Here is a 22,123-nt window from a genome sequence, read left to right as displayed (position 1 = left end):
TATACTTTCCCTATAGGATTAGCTCATTCCATCATCACAGGAATTTTAAGAGGAAGGTGATATGAGTCCATTTTCTAAATCAAGAAACCAAGGCTCAGAGACACTCAGTAACTTGGTCAAGAACACAGAGCAATGACACAGATCTGGATTTGAAACCTAGGTATCTTTGACTCTGAATATCACGCTTTCCACTATACCACTGGAATGTGGTGAGTGTAAGAATACATTTTCTTAATCATGATCCAGCAAATACACACGTATTTATCCAACTGTAAAAAGTGTTTCATAAAATATTACTTAACCTAAAACTGACAGACTAGGCCTGGTTTGCTGCCCAGCATCCTGGGAACATTTATCTTTATTGGGTGTCTAGCCTGAGAAAAAGTGTTCTTTTTACAAAAGTGCCAAAAACAAGTGGTGAGATTCCAAAGCTGATCATTTCTCATGAAAACACTCATGCTATAACCACTTGTCATATCAAAAAAAAAAAGAAAGAAACTCAGCAAAAACAGCTTAGCATTTCATTCATTAGCATACCGTCCAAACCTTTCAGACACCCAGAAGGCTCTTGACAGACCATGGTGAGCTCCTGGGGGAACTGCTTCGCCTCGATGGAATCCAGCCCAAATAGGCCATCAAGCAGGAAATGCATGGTGGGCCCAAGTGGACCCATATGGGCAAAGAAATACAGATGACACAGTGAGTTATTTTATCCCAAATCCATCCTTCATTTTAAATCTATGTTACCCCAAACTATATAGGGCATCTTCTCTTCCACTTCTGCCAAGGAAAGCAAAGACTCTGGGACTCAGCTCACGAAGGTGTAAATTGGATTCACGTGTTCTAGGAAGGCAAATAGAGGAAAAGAGAAGCAGCGAGAACCCTCAACAGTGAGGGGAGGGTGAAGCATTTGTTGACTACACAGACTTCTGGTTATTTTGAGTTGGGGTTTGATTTTGAAATGTGTTATTTTGCTTCCTGGTATTTACAGAAAGTCAAGTGGAGAATGTCACACATTTTGAAACTTTCATGCCCCTACTGACATTCAAAACATTTTAGGGGAAACTATGGTGGGGCAGAGTGAGAAACATTAAGTGACCCTGTTCATTTTTTTTTTGCTCTTTAGGGATTATCTTTTTTTGGGGGGGGGAATCATTAATCTACAATTACATGAGCGACATTATGGTTACTAGACTCCCCCCATCATCAAGTCCTGTTCATTTTTTAAAGACATATGCAAAGAACCCAGGAAACAGTATACACGGAGTTCTGAGCATGGCAATCTCCCCCTGCTTCTTGATTCTGAGTTTGAAGTAAGGTGGTTTTGGTTTTGTTTTTGGCAAATGAACCAAGCAGCCAAAAACTACAGATAAGTTCTAGACTTTTTAACCCTTATTCCCAAAATAGGCACACTTCTTATTTTAGGGCTTTGAAAATTCTCCTTCCCTAACTCAGTTTATCTTTCAGTTTTCTAGGTTTTTTTAAAAATCTGCCGAACATCAGAGGGTATTTTAGCTGACGGTACTCATCCTACCCTTTCAGAAGGTGGGCTGCAGCTTCTCTTATGATCTGAACATTGGTCTGAAACCAGGAAGCTAGAAAAATCCTATCAGTGATGCACTCTGTCCTCAGTAGACATTCGTTGTTATCCCGTCTATCTCGCTCTCTCTATCTCACACATGCACACATACCACAGACTCATATTGGGAGTAATGGAGTGAAAACTACCAATTAAGGCTAAAAATACTAGGGAGAAAAGTATTTTTGCTAACACTTTTCTTCAGTTAACACTCAGAACAACTTTCTGAGACTGAAACCGTGATGCTCACCTGACTGGTGATCAGCACAGCTCTCTGGGTCACTTTAATGGCTATAGATAGATTCATCTTCCGATATAATTAAACTTAATTTTAGGTATGTCCTGGACGTGTTCTTGGATGCCTCATAAACATGTAATGGGGAAGAGAACGAACTGACCGTTAGAAAATTGTTCCATCAGGAGTGTAGGATGGCTGGACGGAAGCGCCGGGACCCCATGCAAGTCACCCTGGCATGCTCCAAGTGCACGTGTCAAGGGCAGAACCCAGACCTCCTAATGTCCAGACCGAGGGGGCTGCACCACCCTCAGGCCACACCCTTTCAAGTAAGGCTGATCCCCATGAGCAATGACCTACAAACCAAACTCTACGGTGCTTGCTGGAAAGCAGGCCAGCCTTCTTGCAACACCTCTATTCCATTATGAACTGGCTCCTTGTCTGCACATTCTAGTCCATCCTGCTGCTTATCTGAAAGTATTTTCTGTTTGTGTACAGTGATAGTCTCTCTTTTACTCTCTTTCTGTGTCTTTCCTTTTGTGAAAGAGCTCATTTTCCATATGGGAATATCTGTAAATCATACTTGTGCTCAGCCCTCACGGAATGCCCAGCACTGTGCCGAGTGCTCCAGGGGCCATACTTTGTTTCATCCTCATGACCACCCTGTGAGGTGGGGACCCCTACTAGCCCTATTTTACAGTGGGGGAGATGCAAGATAAGCAACTCAGCCACAACCATCCACTTAACAATGTTAGTGTTAGGATTTTAAATATTCAGTTTTTGTGCTGTATTGAAGCTTAGGTCACAGATCCCATTTTGGACCAATCAGAGAAAAGACTTTCAGTGTTTAGTTTCTGGATCCTAAAGCAATTAAGAACTCTTCTTGCTCCTACCAAGAAAAAACAAAGCACTAGTTTTTTTCTTAAAGTGTCATTGATATACAATCTTATGATGGTTTTAAACACACAACATAGTGGTTCAACTTTCACCCATACTATCAACTCCTCACCCCCTCCATTTGCGGTCACTGTTTATCAATGTAGTAAGATGCTAGAGAGTCATTACTTGTCTTCTCTGTGCTATACTGCCTTCCCTGTGACCTACCTATATTGTGATTACAAATTAAAGTGCCCATTAATCCCCTTCTCCCTCCCCAACTCCTCCCCTTTGGCAACCACAAGTCTCTTCTCAGTGTCTGTAAGTCCACTGCTATTCTGTTCCATCCGTTTTGCAATAAAACACTCTTTTTTAAAAGGAAATTTACATATTGCATGTTCTTCATTAGGATTGTAATTCTTGTTAAATTTTGACCAAATCAGTATTGACACTAATGGGAACCCAACTCTTTAAACACCTCTGAAAGCTCTGACTAAAGCAGATCTGGTGTCCGAACTGGAGCCATGCTTCTCAGGCTTGGTGTGTAAAGGGATCGATCCTCTGAGGGGCTAGCTGCAATGCAGGTGCCAGAGGCCCTGCTAGTGGATCTGGCTCTGTAAGGCTTGGCAGGGCTACAGGGATCTATGCTGTAAGACATGACCAGGAGATTCTGATACAGGTTGACCAAGGCCAAACCCGGAGAAAACAGTGACTTCATAGTGGCAATGAGATTTCCTCCAAGACTAGAAAATAAAGGAAATAACATTTTTCTTAGAGTTACCGCACAGCACTTGTATCAGCTGACGGATCTAAGCCAAGAAATGGGGTAAGAACGAGATAGGATGGCTCTCAAACATAGCGTGACTGTGATTTTGTGATATAATAAGAAAAATGTATGTGGTCTTCATCACGGTTCCTGGAGAGTGCCTAAAACCCTTGCAATTTTCCAAGGGATAAGAGTCAGAGACTCTCTTTTGTTATTCATAATAAGCCACTGTCAAGCACAGCTGAGTTTATATTAATCAGACGTCTCTAGACGGGACTCCAGGTAGTTTCAGGATGTGAGCTGGTTGCCAGAGAAGAAGAAAATCAGAAGGTTGGAACTTACAGTCTTATCCTCTAAGAAGGTAAAAGGGCCTGTAGATTAAGCGAATCATCAATGGCCAGTGATTTCATCCATCATACCTGTGTAGTGGAACTTCCATAAGAACCCTAAGCAAAGGGGTTTGGAGTTTCCGATTGATGAACAAATCCACATGCCAACAGGGTGGCACACCCCAACTCCACAGGGACAGAAACTCCTACCCTCATGACTTTGTCACCTCTCACCCTATGTACCTCTTCTTCTGACTGTCCATTTGTATAGTTTATAAAAGGCTTTATAATAAACTGGTAAATGTAAGTTAAGCGTTTCCCTGAGTTCTGTGAGCCATTATCATTTTGAAGAGAGGGTCCTAGAAACATTTTATTTGTGGCCAAGTTGCACAGAACTGTGGGTAACGGTAACCTACTACTTGTGGTTGGTTGTCTGAAGTCGGGGGCAGTCTTAGAGGACTGAGCCCTTAACCTGTGGGGCCTGTGCTAACTCTGGATAGTCAGTCTCAGAACTGAAGTAAATTATAGGATGACCAGTTGGTGTCAGCAAAGAACTGGAGAATTGCTTGGTGTGATATACCCACACATTTGAGGTCCTAAGTGTTCTGTGTTGGCAAAAACACAGATCATAGCGGTAGGAATGAATTATATTAAACTAAGTAGAAAATATTATATCTTAAGAAAGACTGTGTCAACCAGAAACCTAGGTAGCTTAGAAAAAGCAGATGATAAACTCAAATTTCAAAGAAGAGGGAATCTTAACCAATGCACTTTGGGCATTCTAGGTCCCTGGTAGCATCGTGTGAAGGGGAGGAAGCACAGCATGAATCAGGCAATCCAGCCTGATGACATTCAGACATCTGATTTCTCTCCCTTTCGGCTAAGACCATGTTCCTCAAGTAACCTGCTTATGCCTAGGTTTCCCATGTGGTTGTCTAGACAGAGAGAATGCCTACTCAAGCAGTTTGGGGCAAATCAGGACATGTAATAATGATTTCTGGTTGGGAAGTAAAACACCAGCACTGAGAGTATGTACTGACTGCACAGTGTCAAGAAATCTAATACCTGAGAGAGTGATTATTTCATTACAAGTCAACAAATTGGTATGTTGTCTGCAGCATTATTTTGGTTTCATGAACTTGATTAATGAGTCCATCCCTAAGAGATAAATCTGCTTTTAGAGGCTGGTTTGGAGACTGTCAGGTAGACCCACAACCACAAATATTACCTGATAAAGTCTGTTGGGTGTCTTACTTGACAGAGTTAAGCAGAAGTCAGTCAACTTGTAAGTAGAAGAATCTTTATTTTTCTACATGTGGCCCTTTTACTTTACTATAGAGAAGTAAAGAGAAATAGAATGTTATCCCTGTATTTAACAGCTCAGTCATCAGTAAATGAGATACCTAGTCATTATTCTAAAAGTAATGCTAAATCAAGTTTAACATTTAAAATGGGGAAAAAACTGCTGACTGGTTCAAACTATCATAGCTATTTCATTAGTCTTCTTGCCAGTCCTTTAATACCACCCAACCTGGCTAAGCTACCCATGTTCCCATTCCATCCTTATCCTAATCATTATATTCTAAATGTAAGTATGGGTACAGCAACGACATACTACAGGAACATGAAAAAGTCCCAGACCATGGAAGAATTTGGTATCCAAGCAGAGCTGCAACTCTAACTTCGGGGTGTTACCCCATGGCTAGTCTCACATGATCTCAAACTCACACATTAAAAAAAAAAAATCCTTCTCAAAAAACTAGTTCCTCATCACAACTTCACTATTTCTGAAAACCAGCATTTTATTAGTCTTCAAATTGAAAATCTGACATTTTTTATTCTACTCTTTCCCTGGCCCCCATATCCAGTCACTAAATCCTAGAGATTCCTTTCTGCCACTTCTATTTTTGAAGCTAGGAGTCTTCTTGAGTCCTTATTACCTCAAAAGGATTACTGTGACACTCCCCTAACTGCTTGTTCCCCTTGCCCCTCCAACATATTCTAGGCAGCAATGTCACATATACCTTCCTCAAACTCCACCTTAAAAATGGCACTACTCCCTTTATTTTCACTAACAAAGAAATTGTTAACCACTAGCATCCCCCAATGTGGTCTCGCCACCTAGCTACCTGATGTCTCACCATTATCTTTCACAGACTCTCCTCTCCAGCCAAATTTCTAGAAGCACTGATCCTCACACCAAGAGCAAAAGTTCCCAAAGGGAATTTCAGGATGTCTCTGAGGTGGAAATTATTTCCATAATACTAGGATTTATTTACAGCCTTGTTCACTGTGTTGACATTTAACTGACAGGGTGCAAAAAAATAATAGATAAGATTACTGGCATCTCAGCACAAAACAAGACAATGGCACAAACTACACTAGCAATTATCATTTTCCAATGTTTATACGCCCACTGAAAACAATGCCAGCTTCACTTAAGAATGTCCTTGTTGAAGCAGTAAAAATGTTTTATGAAATCTCAGTTTTTAAGTATACACCCTTTAAAAATGTTTTCTATTAAAGTATCGATATACAATCTTATGATGGTTTCACATACACAACACTGTGGTTTCAACATTCACCCATATTATCAAGCCCTCGCCCCCTCTATTGTGGTCACTGTCTACCAGCGTAGTAAGATGCTATAGAGTCATTACTTGTCTTCCCCATGCTTTACTGTCTTCCCCATAACCTAACTATATTGTGATTGTGAATTATAGTGCCCCTTAATCCCCTCCTCCCTCCCCACTCACCTTCCCTCACCCCTCCCCTTTGGTAACCACCAGTCCCTTCTTGGTGTCTGTGAGTCTGCTACTATTTTGTTCCTTCAGTTTTGCTTTGTTTTTATACTCCACAAATGAGTGATGTCATTTGGTATTTGTCTTTCTCTGCCTGGCTTATTTCACTGAGCATAGTACCCTCTAGATCCATCCATATTGTTGCAAATGGTAGGATTTGTTTTCTTCTTATGGCTGAATAATATTCCACCATGTATACGTACCACATCTTCTTCATCCATTCATCTACTGATGGACACTTAGGTTGCTTACATATCTTGGCTATTGTAAATAGTGAAGAAATAAACATACGTGTTTGTATGTCTTTTTGAATCAGGGATCTTGTTTCCTTTGGGTAAATTTCTAGGAGTGGAATTACTGTGTCAAATGGTACTTTTAGTTTTAGTTTTTTGAGGAACTTCCATATTGCTTTCTACAATGGTTGAACCAATTTACATTCCCTAAGTATACACCTTTTTAATGTAAGTATGCATAAAGCATTTCTGCTGCATACAAAGGATGGTTATTTCAAAGAAAAGCCCATGAAACACCCTTTTTCCTTGAAAAAAAAAAAGAACAGACCAAACTATAGTTATTCAAATTTGGGTACTAGGCAGACACTTTCTCTAAAATGAATGAGGTGAGCCTTTTACTTTAAGGAAAACAACAGTATCTGTAGTCAATGATAGAATTTGAGCTTCAAACAAAAACTAGAATTTTGGGAAACTGGTATCTGCTACAAAGAGCTTGACAGCTCCCAATAATTAATGACTTTTCTGATGAGATGGGTGGTGAGATTAATGAATGTAATGTTTTCATATTGTATAATAAAATGTGTCAACATTTGGAAAAGCTTTACAACTCACTGAACCAACCAATTGGTGATTTTCCAAATCACCAATGTATGATGTTACAAAATTATATATGGGTAAAACATCCATTCAAAATGTATGACAGAACAATGGACTTTAATATAACAGAGCATAAAAAAAATTACTACTATGGTTTCAGATTCCACATTATAACTAACCTTCAAGAAACCACCAATGATCAAGTTTACTTTTTCAAAAGAGAATTTCCATCATTGCCTGAAAGGGCTATTAATATCCCTTGTCTTTTCTACCTACATATCTGTATGAGTCCAGCAGGATTTTCTTTATCTCCTTCAACCCAAACAATTTATTGAGACACATTAAAGGTAGAAGCAGAAAAGAGAATCCAGCTGCCTTCAAGTAAGACATACATTAAAGAGCTTTCCAAATAAATAAAATATCACTTTTCTCACTAAACTATTGTTGGCTTTGAAAAAAATGGTCATGTTTCATAAAACATGTCTATTTTATTATAACAATGGGTTGCTTATTCCTTTGTTCCAAATGAATAACTTAAGATAGCTCATTTAAATTTTTAATACAATAAATACTGATAGATATAACCCACATAAACAAAAGATCTTTGGGGCTCTCAATAATTTTTGAAGATGTAAAAGGTTCCTAAAATCAAAAGGTTTGAGAATACTGTCTTAGAGCAATCTCTGCTTTTGCTTTCTTCAAATTTCTATTTTGTGTGTGCCTCATAGGGAAAATGAAGTTCCCATGGCCAGGATCCTCACCTGACCCTAATCTACTTGTCCACTGCACACGTGCAATGATGTAACTGGCCTACTGCATAGGCACATGCTTACACACCTGTTGGCAATGAGCCATTACTATCTGTGTTGCTATATAAAGAGCTCTGCCCAGAGGCAGAGACAGACACAGAGATGGAATGAAGACTTTTGCTGGATGCAGATGTGATTCTAGTGCTCGCCCTCCCATTGTGAGAATAAAGCTTGGTATAAACCCTTTTACCGCTAATATTCCATTGTCATCATTCAGTCTTACTGAATCCAGAGTGATCTTGCCCAGAGCTTAAATCCCCTTCTGAAGTGACAGCCCCCTATTTCTATTTCTCTTTCAGTTGTGTCCTCTCTTGTGTCATGCAGCACTTGAGTCACCAGGTCAAGAAATGCTTTATCTTGGACTTTATGACCCTTACCTGTTCTACATACTTGGCAAAAATCTACCTGATGCCACTACTTATGTTTTGAGGTAAATGTATTCACTCCACATTATTTTTTTCTAACACGAGCATGTCCTGGGCACTGTTATTCTATGTGCTCAGGATACAGCAGTGAACAAAAAGAGACTGGACCCCTCCCTCCTGCAGCTTACAGTGCAGTGTTACCACTCAACATGTGGCTAACAGCAGGAGTGGGCACTGATATTACCTGAGAGCCCTTATTAAAAATGCAGAATCCCCACAATCAAAAAAATTTTTTTAAAATTTTTAATGCAGAATCTCAGGTCCCAGACCATGCCTACTAAATCAGATGCTGCATTTTAACAAGATCCTCAGGAGAACATCCTGCACATTCACATTCAAGAAGCAGAGGATTTATACATCTCCCTAATTACTGTGAACTTCTTGGAGGTAAATTATTATCTTTAATTTGTTGTACTGCTAGTATAAATAATACAGTTTAGTTTTATGCAGATCACTCACTCAGATATGAGTAATCATTGTATAGGATTTCATTTCTGGGGATCAAAAATAACAAAGGCAAAACATCCTATATCCTGAAGAAACTTTCCATCTCATAGTGAAGATAAAGACAGTAGTTATAATAGCTAACACTTCAAAAAATGCTTTCTGTGGTTCAGGTATTGTGCCAAGGGCTCTATGTAACAATCTTTTAAGATAGGTACTATTATTTTTCCCACTTTAGGGATAAAGAAACTTGGAGCTCAGAGGTTAAGAAAAAGATGAATGGAGCTGAGAAGAGTCAGGATGTCTGACTCTAAAATCCAGGAAGTGCTAAGTGCGTAAGAGAGATAAAGGGATTTAAAAGAATCTTGACAAGGAGGCTGGGAATCAGTCCCTTGAGAGAAAGATTGTGCCTCAGTCTTGGGATCACCCAAAGCACTAGCTCAGTTCCTTGCACATCTTAGGAATTCAGCAGACATTCATTGATTGAAAGTATGAATGGCTTAAGGTTAGCCTATCATCTTACTAAAGGAATCCTAAAAATAAACAGACTAGATTCTACCACTCCAATAGTCCTTAACTCCACTAAAGATAAAACGGGCCTGAGAAGAACACAGAGTCCCTTCTCTGTCTCAGGGTTTTTGTTCCACAGCACAGAACAGCAAGAATCGTCAGGAGACAGACAGGCAAGAAGACATCGACTAAAGGTGAAAACGACTTGGAAACCCTGACAGAAGCTGAAGAAAGGGCAGCGGGTCACAGAATGGCTCCCTTGTCCATGGTGAACAGGGGAAGAAAGGAAGTGCCCGTCAAGGGTCCCCAACCGGACACACACCTGGAGTCGCTTCACCCCCTCAGCCCCTGAACTTCCCTTCTCACACTTCCCACCAGCCGCTTCCCAGTGGTTTGGTGGCATCGTCTCCTTTCTCACTTTCTGACAACTCCACATGGAACGTCGGACCGTATTTTCCTTTAGAATAACCTCGGAAAAGTTTCTATGGTTCTATTAATACTGCTCTACATGTCTACTGAGATTATATCGCCTTTCATGGGCCAGCCACTTTCTATACTTGTATAACCTTCACATATACTATCATTTGTATGAGAAAAAGTGCCATGGGGACAAAGAAACAAAAGACCAAAACCAGCTTCCCAAACAAGCCATTTATAGCTAGAGCTCTACCTTTAGAATATCCTAAATGTACCAATTCACTTCTATAAGAAGACTTCTTCAAATAACTACTGTGGGAGAAAAATAATCAACTAACATTGTCTCTAATGATATTAAGGAAGAATCCTTGCAAGGATTAAATGCAGTCATATTCAAGAGGAAATCAATGGAAAGCTAAAGAAAAAAAAAGAAAGCTCACACCCAATAAACATCATCTCCCCTCTTGGGTATCATTATGAAGTTGGGGTCATCCTGTTGTCTCACTTTCTGATGATTCCACATGGAATGCCACCCACATATGAATTTGTAGTCATTAAATTATTCAATTTTTCCAATGAAATCTGCTTGAATATGAAGCTTTTATTTTACTCTTTTGTATCCAAAGGTCCTAACAGGGAAATGCATTACATAAATTATAAGGGTAATTGTAAACTACCTGCACATTTATGAAAGCAAATTGATTATATTAACTGAGTCAGACTTGAGGCACAAAATTTGTGAACCACCCACATCCTAGCTTTTGAAAAGCTAATGTTTTATTTCCTCTAACTAGATTAACAGATGGGGAGCTCTGAGAAGTCATCTGAAGATGCCTTTGGAAATTTCAAGCATGTTTTGCTTAATAGTTCATGTCACACATTATAATTCTACCAGAAGGCACTGGACTGACACTAGGGTGACTATGATTAAAAGAAATCTTTAGATGAAAGGACATTGCTACTACAGCATTACATTCGTACACACCTGTAACAGGCAAGACCAGCACTGGCCTAGTTCTTTTTACCATAAGAGTTTCGTGTATTCACAGACTCAGCTGAGTCCACTGACACTAAGAGCCGGGGTCCACAAGCCCAGTGCTGTGAGCTGAGAAGGAAGACCTGCCACAGATTGTTGTCTCTGGCATTTGAGCCCAGTGTTGTGAGATTTCTGGATTTGCATGAGAAATGAGAAACACATATTTTAATATAAAAGCTCCCAATTTCTAAGACTGGTATCTAATTCCAAGTTTTCTGGGACAAAAACCTTGATGGGACAAAACCTGTCTGTGCATCATCTGTACACTCCCCAGCACTGCCCATTTGTGATCTCTTAAGCTGTCCTGGCATTATGTTGCCTTTGCATTGCCCTGAAGTTTATGGTCATATCTTTTCTTTTATACTCTGCATAGCTCCTAAGAAAATTCTGCATGTTTGGTAAGCCATGCCTCTTAAAACAAGGTAAGAAAAACATGACTATTATTGATATCCCTGTCTGTCTGCTCTTAAGCTTTGATCAGAGAGAATGACCCCATTCTTATAAGCTAAGTATTCCTAAACTACCCTACCCTGCAAAACTACACCATACTGCTAAATGGTAAGCTTACCGTGTCTTGATCATGTTTTCTTGCCCTTCCCACAGTTTTTTTCTGTCTCAGTTGGATTTGTGGTTTCAAATTCACCAGTATCAGGTCCACACTTAAGTTTCACCTTTACAACAAAGAATTTGGATGATGGTACCCCAAAAGTAGAGGTCCCCTGAAGCACATTCTATTCACTTATCAATTCTTAATACCTCCAAGTATTAGCTTTCCTTCTTGAAAATTTTGAATAATCCCCACAAATACTCTCTCTCCTCTCCTGTGTCACATATATTAAGGCATTATCTATGAAGATATCTGTACTGGCTTGAGTAATATTCTTCCCAAATGTACGTCCATCAGAATGTGACCTCATTTGGAAAGAATCTTTGCAGATATAACCAGTTAGGTTAAGGTGAAGTCATACTGGATTTAGGGTGGGCCTTAAATCCAAGGACTAGTGCCCTAAGAAGGTCATGGGAAGACAGAGACTGAGATTGCATGGGAAGACAGAGACTGAGATTGCAGTGATGCAGCTACAAGTCACAGAGGCCACCAGAAGCTTGGTGGAGGCAAGGAGGGAACCTTTAGAAGGGGCCTTCAGAGGGAGCTTGACCCAGATGACACTTGAAGACTTCTAGAACTGTGAGAGAATAAATGTCTGCTGTTTTAAGCCACCAGGAGTGTGATAATTTGTTACAGCAGCCCTGAGAAACTAATAAAACATCTAAACATCTTCTCTTCTTTGCTTAATTAGGGTGCCCAGGCTCTAGGGTGGGCTTTATCTCTTCATACTCAGCTATGACGTGCGCAAGATGAAACAAAGAAACATTTTAGAAGGCAATCTACACACAGTGGAGGTTTCGTCCATGGAGATAGGAAACTGTACGCAAGCTGTCTGAGGTCACAGACTGGTTCTATATGTCAGGCACTGAGCACACAGTACACAGAATAGATCATTAAAGAAGCATTTGTACATTCACATGCTAATCAACTAACAAATTAAAGAAAGAATAGATGAATTGATTGAACAAAGTTATGATGAGCAAATTCACAGACTCCTGAAGTACTGTTAACTTAGAGGGATAGTACTGTTCAGTGAAAATCATGGCAAAGTTATAGATCCATTCCAAGTCCCCATGGATATAGATAAGTTCAAGCATGCTGACTATATGGATGTTTCTATGGCCTCTTGGATTTTAAGATTTATTTAAAGCCATAAATCTTTCTATGTATTTATTAATTTTAGTTACTTTTGTAAGGATACTGAATCTGGACAGATAGTTCATGATGAAATTTGACCAGAACATTTCTGAAAATGGCCAGTCGTGTTTTTGTCTTGATGGTCCTACTGAGTCAGTCTTAGTGATTACACACCATCCAAGGACACAAGGGCATCACCTGGCAGTTCTGGGAGCACCTCATATATGACTACTAGAGGATTCCACCCCATCACTTCCTAAGCAGCCTCTCTCTGTCCATTCTACCCTGCCCCAGAAGCTAAAAACTTGCTATACAGGCAAAGAAAAGAGTGGGAAAAAAGTTATGAATTAATAAACTTCTTAAGTAATTAATAAAAAAGAATAGAGAAGAAAAATTCTTTAGTCTTTAAAAGCTCTAACAGGTAATGATCTCTCCAGATCTCTCTCCAATGAAAGACTATTCCATCTCCAGGCAGTTAACTTAAAATGCGTCCCAATCAATTGGAGTTTCTTCCTCCTCTGAGCAACTCTACCACACTCAAGCCTCTCACAGCCACCTGCTGGTGTCATCTTGAATATATGGACTATCTTGTGCTATCAGACTGTTAGACTTTTGATGTGACTAATTTCTTTGTACAACTGACCCTTGAACACAGGTTTGAACTGCGAGGATCCACTTATACATGGATTCTTTTCAGTAAATATGTTGGAATATTTTTTGGAGATTTGCAACAATTGGAAAACATTTTCTTTTTCTACCTTACTTTATTGTAAGTATACAGTATATAATGCATGTAACTTACAAAATATGTGTTAATTGACTGTATATATATATATATATATATTATATAAATATAATTTAGTTATATTTACTAAATATAAATCAATTTAAATATAAATCAAAGAGTGATATTATCTGTAAAGCTGTTGGTCAACAGTAGGCTATTAGTAGCTCTAAGTTTTGGGGGAGTCAAAAGTTACATGCAGATTTTTGATTGCACAGAGGTCAGTATCCCTAACCCCTGCATTGTTCAAAGGTCAGCTGTAGTTACTTTTTTTGTTTCCTGAAGTACTTAGTATAATACTTCATAATAGAGGAGCAACCAAAAACTATCTTGAACAATCAACTGAATATATTTTTTTTCTAGAACTTTTCAAGCATACTCAATTGAGCAAAATCTTTTTCTTCCTTAAGTTCATGGAGTGAGATAGAAAATATTTTTATACATCTTACCCCCGAGGTACTAAAATCTAGTTCTGAAATCACACCATCTACCCCAGAACACAGTGCGTCTGAGCTATTTTAGAAACTTCTCACATCTGTCTTCTTGAATTCCTCCTGTCACATCACGGAACTCTCGACAGAGAAGACTAGACAGGAAGGCTAGTGAATCACTAAAGGGTGTTTAAAAGATTAAAATTAATTCAGCAGGGCAAGCCAGCTGAAAATTGGACCTTTCCAATATCCTGGAATTTTTTTTTTAAGGCGGTAGGGGCTCTTTGAAAGCAATCTTAAAATTATTTATGGTTAAAATTACCAAGAACCACTTGACATAAGACAAACATTTAGAATAAGTTTCTAAAAGTATTAATAATACAAACTTATCTGAAGCTCTAACACACCTAAGCTAGCAAAAGCCAGAAAGAAGGGCTGTTAGTCACTATGACATAGTCAGGCCTGGGCCTTGGCTTTCACCTCGCCAGCCATCCGGCTTGCAGAAGGGGTCTGCGTTGCTGCCTGAAGACTGGAAACCAATTGATTTCTGACATCAAAGAGTCTTAACTCTCTAACAACATGGATCCACTTGGAACGCAAGGCAGATTAGGGAGGCAAATGACACAGCAAGGGCCCTTTTCCTGGCACTGGCCTGTCTGACTTGTAGACCTAGAGACTCAAATATAAGGAATGTTTGTAGAAGATGTTTTGTACAAGCTGAGCTTACCTTCTCTGTGTCTATAGGAGGACTGATACAGCAGCCCCCAGTAAGCACCCCTGCATGTCACCCAGCTACATCTATTCAACCAGCAAACAGGTAACATTTATGGAGCCTCTTACTATATGTTACACACTGTGTAAAAAGGTTCATATCCACACATAATGGAGACTTGGCTCCTGCTTCCATGGAGCTGGGTATCTAAATAGAAACTTTCAAATAAGGTTACAACCTGCTGAGAGGAACATGGTAAGAGAGACTTGGAAATATGTCTTTGGGGTACAGAGAAAGGGCTTTCAACAGCTCAGAGGGACTAGAAAGGTTTCTCAGAGGACATGATACTTGAGCTAAATCTCAGCTCCTTACAGGAATGGAAAGATCCTTTAAAATATAATTTTCCAAAGAGTGTAGCACAGAGAAGACCAACAGTGAATCTGTGGCATCTTACTACACTGATGGACAGTGACTGCAATGCAGTATGTGGAGAGTACTTGATAATATGGGTGAATGTAGTAACCACATTGTTTTTTCATGTGAAACCTTCATAAGAGTGCATATCAATAATACCTTAATACAAAATTAAAAAATATATATATATATATATAATTTTCTATTTTTCAGAGACTCAAGATAACCAGTTGAAGTGGATAAAGTCTGAAGTCTGATGTAGTCAGCCTCTGGGGGCTCCATGCCCACATTTCAAGACTATGGCACAGTAGGAAAGCACTGAATGCTATGTCTGAACACCTTGGTTCAAGTCCCAGCATGACTACCTGAGTATGAGAAGTAGCATGAACATCTGGCAGAGTAGGCCTGCAGAATTCTACTGTGCCTTCCCCAGTAACTGGTTATTCGGCCCCATCTAGTATAAGGCAATGTCATCAATTAAGTTATAAAATACATACCCAATATCAAAATCAAACATGGATTAGGATATGCCATCACAAGACTTAATGCACCTGGGACATTTTGGGATAGGTAGATGACCTCCATTTTTATTCAATAAATCATTACTTATTTACTAAGTCTACCTACTATATGTCAGGCACCAACAATACAAAAATGAAGACATCCCTGCCCTTAGGGTACAGAAAGTCCTAAGAAAAATTGAAGTCCAAAATATAGGTAATTCATGACTAAAAGAGAAGTGAACTTTTTTATTCCACCACTGTACTGCTAATGATGATCACTAATAATAAGCATTCATATTTATAAAGCTCTTGCTACATGCCAGACACTGTTCTGAGAGCATTTCAAAGATGCTCTCATTTAATCCTCATGCCAGGCCTAGGCCAAACCCTGTCACCCCCATCTTATAGATGAGATGCTATGTGATCTGCCTACATGTCACAAAGCTGACATTTGAACTCAGGACCCGTGCTCTTAGGGATAAGTGAGTGAAGCATTAGGTCTACTGCCATACCACCTAGATCTGGTTTTCTCTGTGTATGTCCTTTCGACACGTCAGCAATGAACCTAATTTTGAAATGGCTATTCTATAAGATCTACCCAGTTTTGTACTCTGTATCTTCAATTTTGTTTAGCCCCAAATTAAACCTATACCCAGTAGCACCAAGCAGTTGTGTCTTTCAAGAGTTTTCATGAAGCAAACATAAAACAACAGGTGATGACAGAGAGATGACACACAGTCCGGCCAACCTGTATTTCTCTGACCCACTGTGCTCGCTGGGAAGCCCACGGAACTGTATCTCTGGAAACACCCTAATAGGTTAAACATTCTTACTTTCAAGTACTAAAACTATGAGACCCTTTCTTTGAGAATTAGGACAAGGCATTCTTTTGAACTTTTCTAAATTCCTATGAAACTCAGTAATTTCACAGATGCTTTTTTTCCCCAATAGCCTCTTTGAGCTCCCTCAAAGGACAGACTACATAGGAGGAAAAGAGGAGCAACATATTGTATACATCACTGATTTTTGCAAAAAAAAAAAAGACTACTAAAATGCGGGAGATGGCAATTCAGAAAGAAAGGGAAATAGAAAGTAGTCAATCTCTGGGTTAGGCAGTGCAATTTATTTTGTAAATAGCATTATATCTTGGAAAGGAAGCCCCTAAGGTAGAAATGAGTCTATTTTTCTAGGCTTCCCAAAGCACTCTACAATCCAAAGATAACTGTGTCACGATTTAGTCATAAAACACACACCACTGTGATGAGTATTTACTTAACATGCAGCAAATAAGCAAAGAAATATATACACTTTTTATATATATACTATGGCACTGCATACTAGTATCTTACAAAATATTTGCTTTTTTATTTCAACAGTTTGTATTTGTGTTTATTATATATATAAACATGTGTATACTATGTAAAACATATAATAAACACTTGTTTTAACATTAGAAGTGAAACACACCATGGTTAATTTAAACTGATTGGGATCATTGTAAACACTAACAGTATGTCTCACTGGAAAGATGAAATCCAAAGAAATACCAGTGCTGAATAACTGTTTATTTTACTAATTTATGCAGTGGTCACTACCTGCAACTCTGAAGTGTGATCATGAAGTAAAAAGGTTTCTTTTCAGCAGGAGTTCACAACTGTCTACGAGGAAATTCCAAATGAATTTCCAAATAGTATTCAGGGTAATATCTTGAGACACTGCAGCATGCTGAACTAGGCTCAGAGATCCCAACACGACCATTCTGAGGAACAGCACAGGTTTGGCTTCTAGTATGTTTTTTAAAAACTCCGTCTTGCTGCTTTAGCGCCATAGCTAACACATTTTTTTTCAGGCAGCTTTCATTTAAAATGTCTGCCTTAGCGACACTTAAGCTACCACCACACTGTCATACTTCAACATTCAAAGTTCTTCAAACCTGACTTTTAAGAGAGAAAAATGAACGCAACCTCTCAACATGTCAGAAAACGCTAATCCAGTTCACGTTGGGTATTGAGCACTGTAATGGGTGAGAAACCAAGAGAAGGGAATGCCAAGCCCCTGGGCAAAGCGGTGGTGAGCACAGGGGCACCCCCAGAAAGGTCTCCTGGGGAGAGGCCCCATAGACGGAGCTCAGCACCCTTGCTCAGCTGAATATTCCTGCTCTCCATGCCCCTCGCTGACACCAGTACTCAGTTAGTGAAGTGGCTGTGGGGAGAAATAATCTGGATCCTCAGCGGGGAGAGGGTTGTTAAACAAGCCATGGAGTTGGAGTAAGGTGTAATAGCGCGCCTAATACTTTAAAAGCCTGAGGTGGAAAAATGGTATGCCCTGCTTGATCTGGCTGCTTGACAAAATACATATTTAAGAGGAAAAAGCAAAACATTCATTAAACAATCTAACATGAGCAAATTTTTCTTGTTTTTGCTTTTTAATGTGGAAAAATTTAAACATACAAAATCAGAGAGAACAGAATAATGAACCCTTATGTACCTACCAGGAACAATTATCAGCTTATGGGCAATTTTTTTTTTATCACCTACCCTCACCCCCCAAATTAGTTTGGAGAAAATTCCATACACAATATTATTTATGTTAATATATATTATATTATGCATATGATGTATTAGTTATATACTATGAAGTATTAGTATTTATCTCTAAAAGGTAAAGACTCGTAAAAAATATCATTATCATAAAATTGGGATAAAAATTTAAATTTATTATAAACATGGGATTATGCTCATGTCATCATCGGGAAAGGTGGCTAAAGTTAGGAGCAGGGGACACTTTACTGTTCATTTAACACTGTACAGTAAAATTTAAAATGTAACTAGACTAGAAAGTGTCATGCCTGGAAAACTGCCCAAAAGGCTGTCACAATAGAAAGAAGCCAGTGAGGACTTCATGGGGAGTTTTGAAAACAGGAGGTAGAGTTTGGATGTAAGATATTCAGGGAGTCCTTCATGTTGATTCAAACACTAGAAGGTGACAGGGTCCATCAATTCAGGATAGGAATTCTCTCAATAGGGACAAATTAACAGAGCTGTAAACTCAGTGACATTACTAAACATAATTACGGTTCCAATAATGTGCAGGTCCAGACGTTTAATGGTTCCAATAATGTGCAGGTCCAGACGTTTATAAGATGACATGGACCCATCTCAACCACCCTCCTACCATATCTAGCCACAGCAAGCTGATGAGATCTGTCATGTAAAGAGCTGCATTTTCAGAGGGGACTTCAAACACACTTTTTTAAAACAAGTTAATGCCTTAACTTTCTCCTTCCCTTTTCCTTATCTGTAGTCCTTGTAATTTCTCTGCATTATAGGTTAGGAAAATGTAATTTCCTTCCCTGGTGGCTCTATCTGTTATATCTGTATCACACTGACATAGACCTGTGACTCACCAGGGCAGTTCCAGGGTTACAACTGAAAAAGAGGGAGGGGAGAGGTGGGGGGGTGGGTAGCTTTGTGAGTGCTTATTTATACTGAATTCAGATACAGCAAAGTCTTCCACATCTTTTAATCTGCTGAACAGTATAATGGGAGGCTATCAGAAGTTGAGTTTAAAAATAGCTGACTTTAGGACCCTGCTCATTTCTTTCACAATTTTGCCTCGACTGACCCCAAGATGTTACAGATACTGCACACACAAGTCTCAATCAAACTAGTTCAAATCCTGAACATCTCAATATGTTTAAAAAGAAACAGCACTTTCTCACTTTCAAACATCACTGAACAACCTAATAGAATGTTCCCCAGGAAAGGTCAAAAGGGAAATGGCTTTAATGAACAGACTTTAAACTTTTAACTTTTCATGAGCTTGAGCATAAATAAGTTCTTCTGAGAACTTTAAAATAGTTGCTTCTCTTAACCGAGTTGTAGCCTGTCCCCTGGCCACACTATTTCTTTCAGTTTTTGCTTAGCAAAAACGAATATTCCTAGACAGTATATAGAAATAGTTAACCTAAGCACTGGCAGTATAATTTCCAAATAGATGGTATTTTACTGTACTTAACACCAACAATCAAATTCTTTTACAAAAATGCTTACCAGAGTGAACCAAAATGAAACCACTGAGGAATCTCATTTCCATGCAAATTGCCTAATTCTAACCCAAGAGGCTCATGTTCTTCTATGCCTGCAAATGGATTTTTCTGCTAAGTCTAGAGATTAATTCCACCAATAACTGAAAGAAACAGTGCCAACGTAGTCTACATCTTTCCCAGGGGTACCTGCTTCATCTGGGGAGCTAGGTGAGGCGCTGTCTTGGGACAGTGTGGTCCAGCTGGACTCCTCGTCGCTCGGAGCCAGGTTCTGGATCCGGTGGAGTGCGCAATCAGTTTTGGCCCCCGTTTTAGGATGATCCTTCTTGGTCTCTGGGCTGGATGATACTGTGGCCACCTGGCCATCTTCAGGGCTGCATTGGGGCTTGTTAGGTTTCTGCACCAGCAACTCGTCATTTCCGACGGTGGTGGGGGCTGGGCCTGGGTCTGGCTGAGACTTCTCTTCCACAACTCCATGCTGGTGGCCTAAGTTCTGCTCTAGTTCTCTGGCTGAGGTTTCCAGGTCTGCATAGTAATTTAGGAAACTCTTGGTTCTCCTGGGCTGGGAGGGTAAAATTTCACAGCCCGGGGAATCCCGTGGATGGGGCTCTTTACCCTCTAACTTCTCAGAAGTTATGTTGATGACTGCAGTGGGGCTGACGTTTTTGTTGGGGTCCTGCTGCCCTTGTTCTGCAGCCTTCCGGAGCTGGTTCTCCCCATTTTTCACCAGCTTACTGTTGGCAGAGCCATTTCCCAGCAAGGGCTGTGCAGCTGGATCTGAGAGGCCCATTGCTGCCTGGATGTTAGTTAGTGCATATTTTTTCCTGCATTTGGGGGGGGTGCTGTTCTTTGTTTCTGTGTGTTTTATTTCAGCATTCAACAGTTCATTGTGGGAGGAACGGAGATTAAGGGTATTTGGTGGTGTGGCCGGGCTGTTTCGATTCGTGACGTGTGTAGTTCCGCTGCTGGCCATAAACACTGTCAAAGTGTCTACACCTGAGTCCACTGGAAAACAAGAAAACTGGTCATTAGGTGCCTGGCATGATTAAACTACTTAGCATACAGAGTGAGCAAACATTTTTATACAGAATATTGAAAATGTTAATGCATCCACTGTACACATTCTTGTAGAATTAACCCATTTTCCTCTTTATCTTCACTGTTTGCTCATATATTAAGTAGAAGCAAATAAAAGGCTTAATGTAAATATAGAAAAGCCAATTTTTAGAAAAACTAACAGGTCTGAGGGGCCACATTTTACTTAGAATAAAAAAGTATCTCTCTTTAGAATTTACATGAAAGCACTTTCTTCTGGCAGCTGGTCCTCATTTCATTTTCACAGCCTTGAAAATCACCTCCTTTCTAAACATTTATGCCACATTTCTGTTCTGTGGTTCCCTCAGGCAACAAAAAAGTTGCTCAATAATCTTCTGAGGCTCCAACTTCCTTAATTAACCTGAAAGGTCACTGTTCAGTGATGCACCATACATCCAGCATAATTTTTCTCAGCCACAGAAGTGGTGGAAGTGTCCAGAAAAATCAGACGTCCATTAGACTTTGTTAATGTCTCTGAGAACATTTTTGACCTGGGCTTAGTGCTTCTACTAAATAGAAATTTTGGACAAATGGTTTAATTGCTCAAGAGTAGACATGAAACTATTGCCTATAATGTACGTTGAACCCTTGGCTACAAACATGGAGTCTGAATATATTCCACTGAATTAAAATATACACTCAGCTGCTGCAGTCTCCATGCCCTCGCAGAACTAAGAAACTATCTGACAGTCACAATTTATCTCAAATATTGTTCACACCATCAGTGATTTATTCCATGTGTCTCTTGCTAGGAAGAAAGGTTTCTCAGACTAGAAGGGAATAATATTCATCTGCAAGAATTTCTAAGGTTTCACATTTCTCAACCTATGAAGAATGACTTCTTTCTTATCTGATCCTTTGCCCTCCACAAGGACCTTGGGGATTTCTATACCAGTAGCAGGTGAACCAAAGCACAGCTCCTAACATTCTTAGAATTGTATTCTGACAACTCCCTCTTCCTCCCACAGGCAAACAGGGAACTCCACAGGAGAGGAAGGCAAGAATTTTCTGTTCGAGGGCTTTGAGGTATCTCTTTCTATCACCAAATACTCAGGCTTATCTATTTTAGAAAAAAAGCCACCCATTCATCTTGGAGTCTGTGTGCTTCTAGGCAGCTAGGCAATGTCTATACACTCAAGGCTGTGTCCACATTTATAACAGCATGACCATGTGGCCCACAGAGCTGGCTAAGTGGTTAGATCTTGGGCCCCATGCTTTAGAATTACTATTTATAAGGATTCCTACTCGACTGAGCTCAGCACTTGAGCTTCACTCTATAGGTAGAATCTAGTATGTTTATCTCCTTTATAAACAATGCTTTGAGGACAAAATTATAGA

General features: G+C 39.6%; 1 protein-coding gene across 7 annotated transcripts in view; it reads right to left on the bottom strand.

The window, feature by feature from the left end:
- Positions 1-22,123, bottom strand: part of APBB2 (amyloid beta precursor protein binding family B member 2) — a 381,148-nt gene that overhangs the window by 164,012 nt on the left and 195,013 nt on the right. For all 7 annotated transcript variants that reach the window (XM_073237712.1, XM_073237714.1, XM_073237708.1 and 4 more), the window contains one exon: positions 19,880-20,695. In XM_073237712.1, coding sequence (XP_073093813.1) covers positions 19,880-20,695 — 816 coding nt within the window. The remainder of the gene's footprint in view (positions 1-19,879; positions 20,696-22,123) is intronic.

This window comes from Manis javanica, chromosome 5, assembly GCF_040802235.1.
Source record: "Manis javanica isolate MJ-LG chromosome 5, MJ_LKY, whole genome shotgun sequence".
In the NCBI taxonomy this organism is placed as follows: domain Eukaryota; kingdom Metazoa; phylum Chordata; class Mammalia; order Pholidota; family Manidae; genus Manis; species Manis javanica.
Note: the sequence above shows the minus strand (reverse complement) of the source record. Positions and strands in the feature narration are given on the sequence as shown.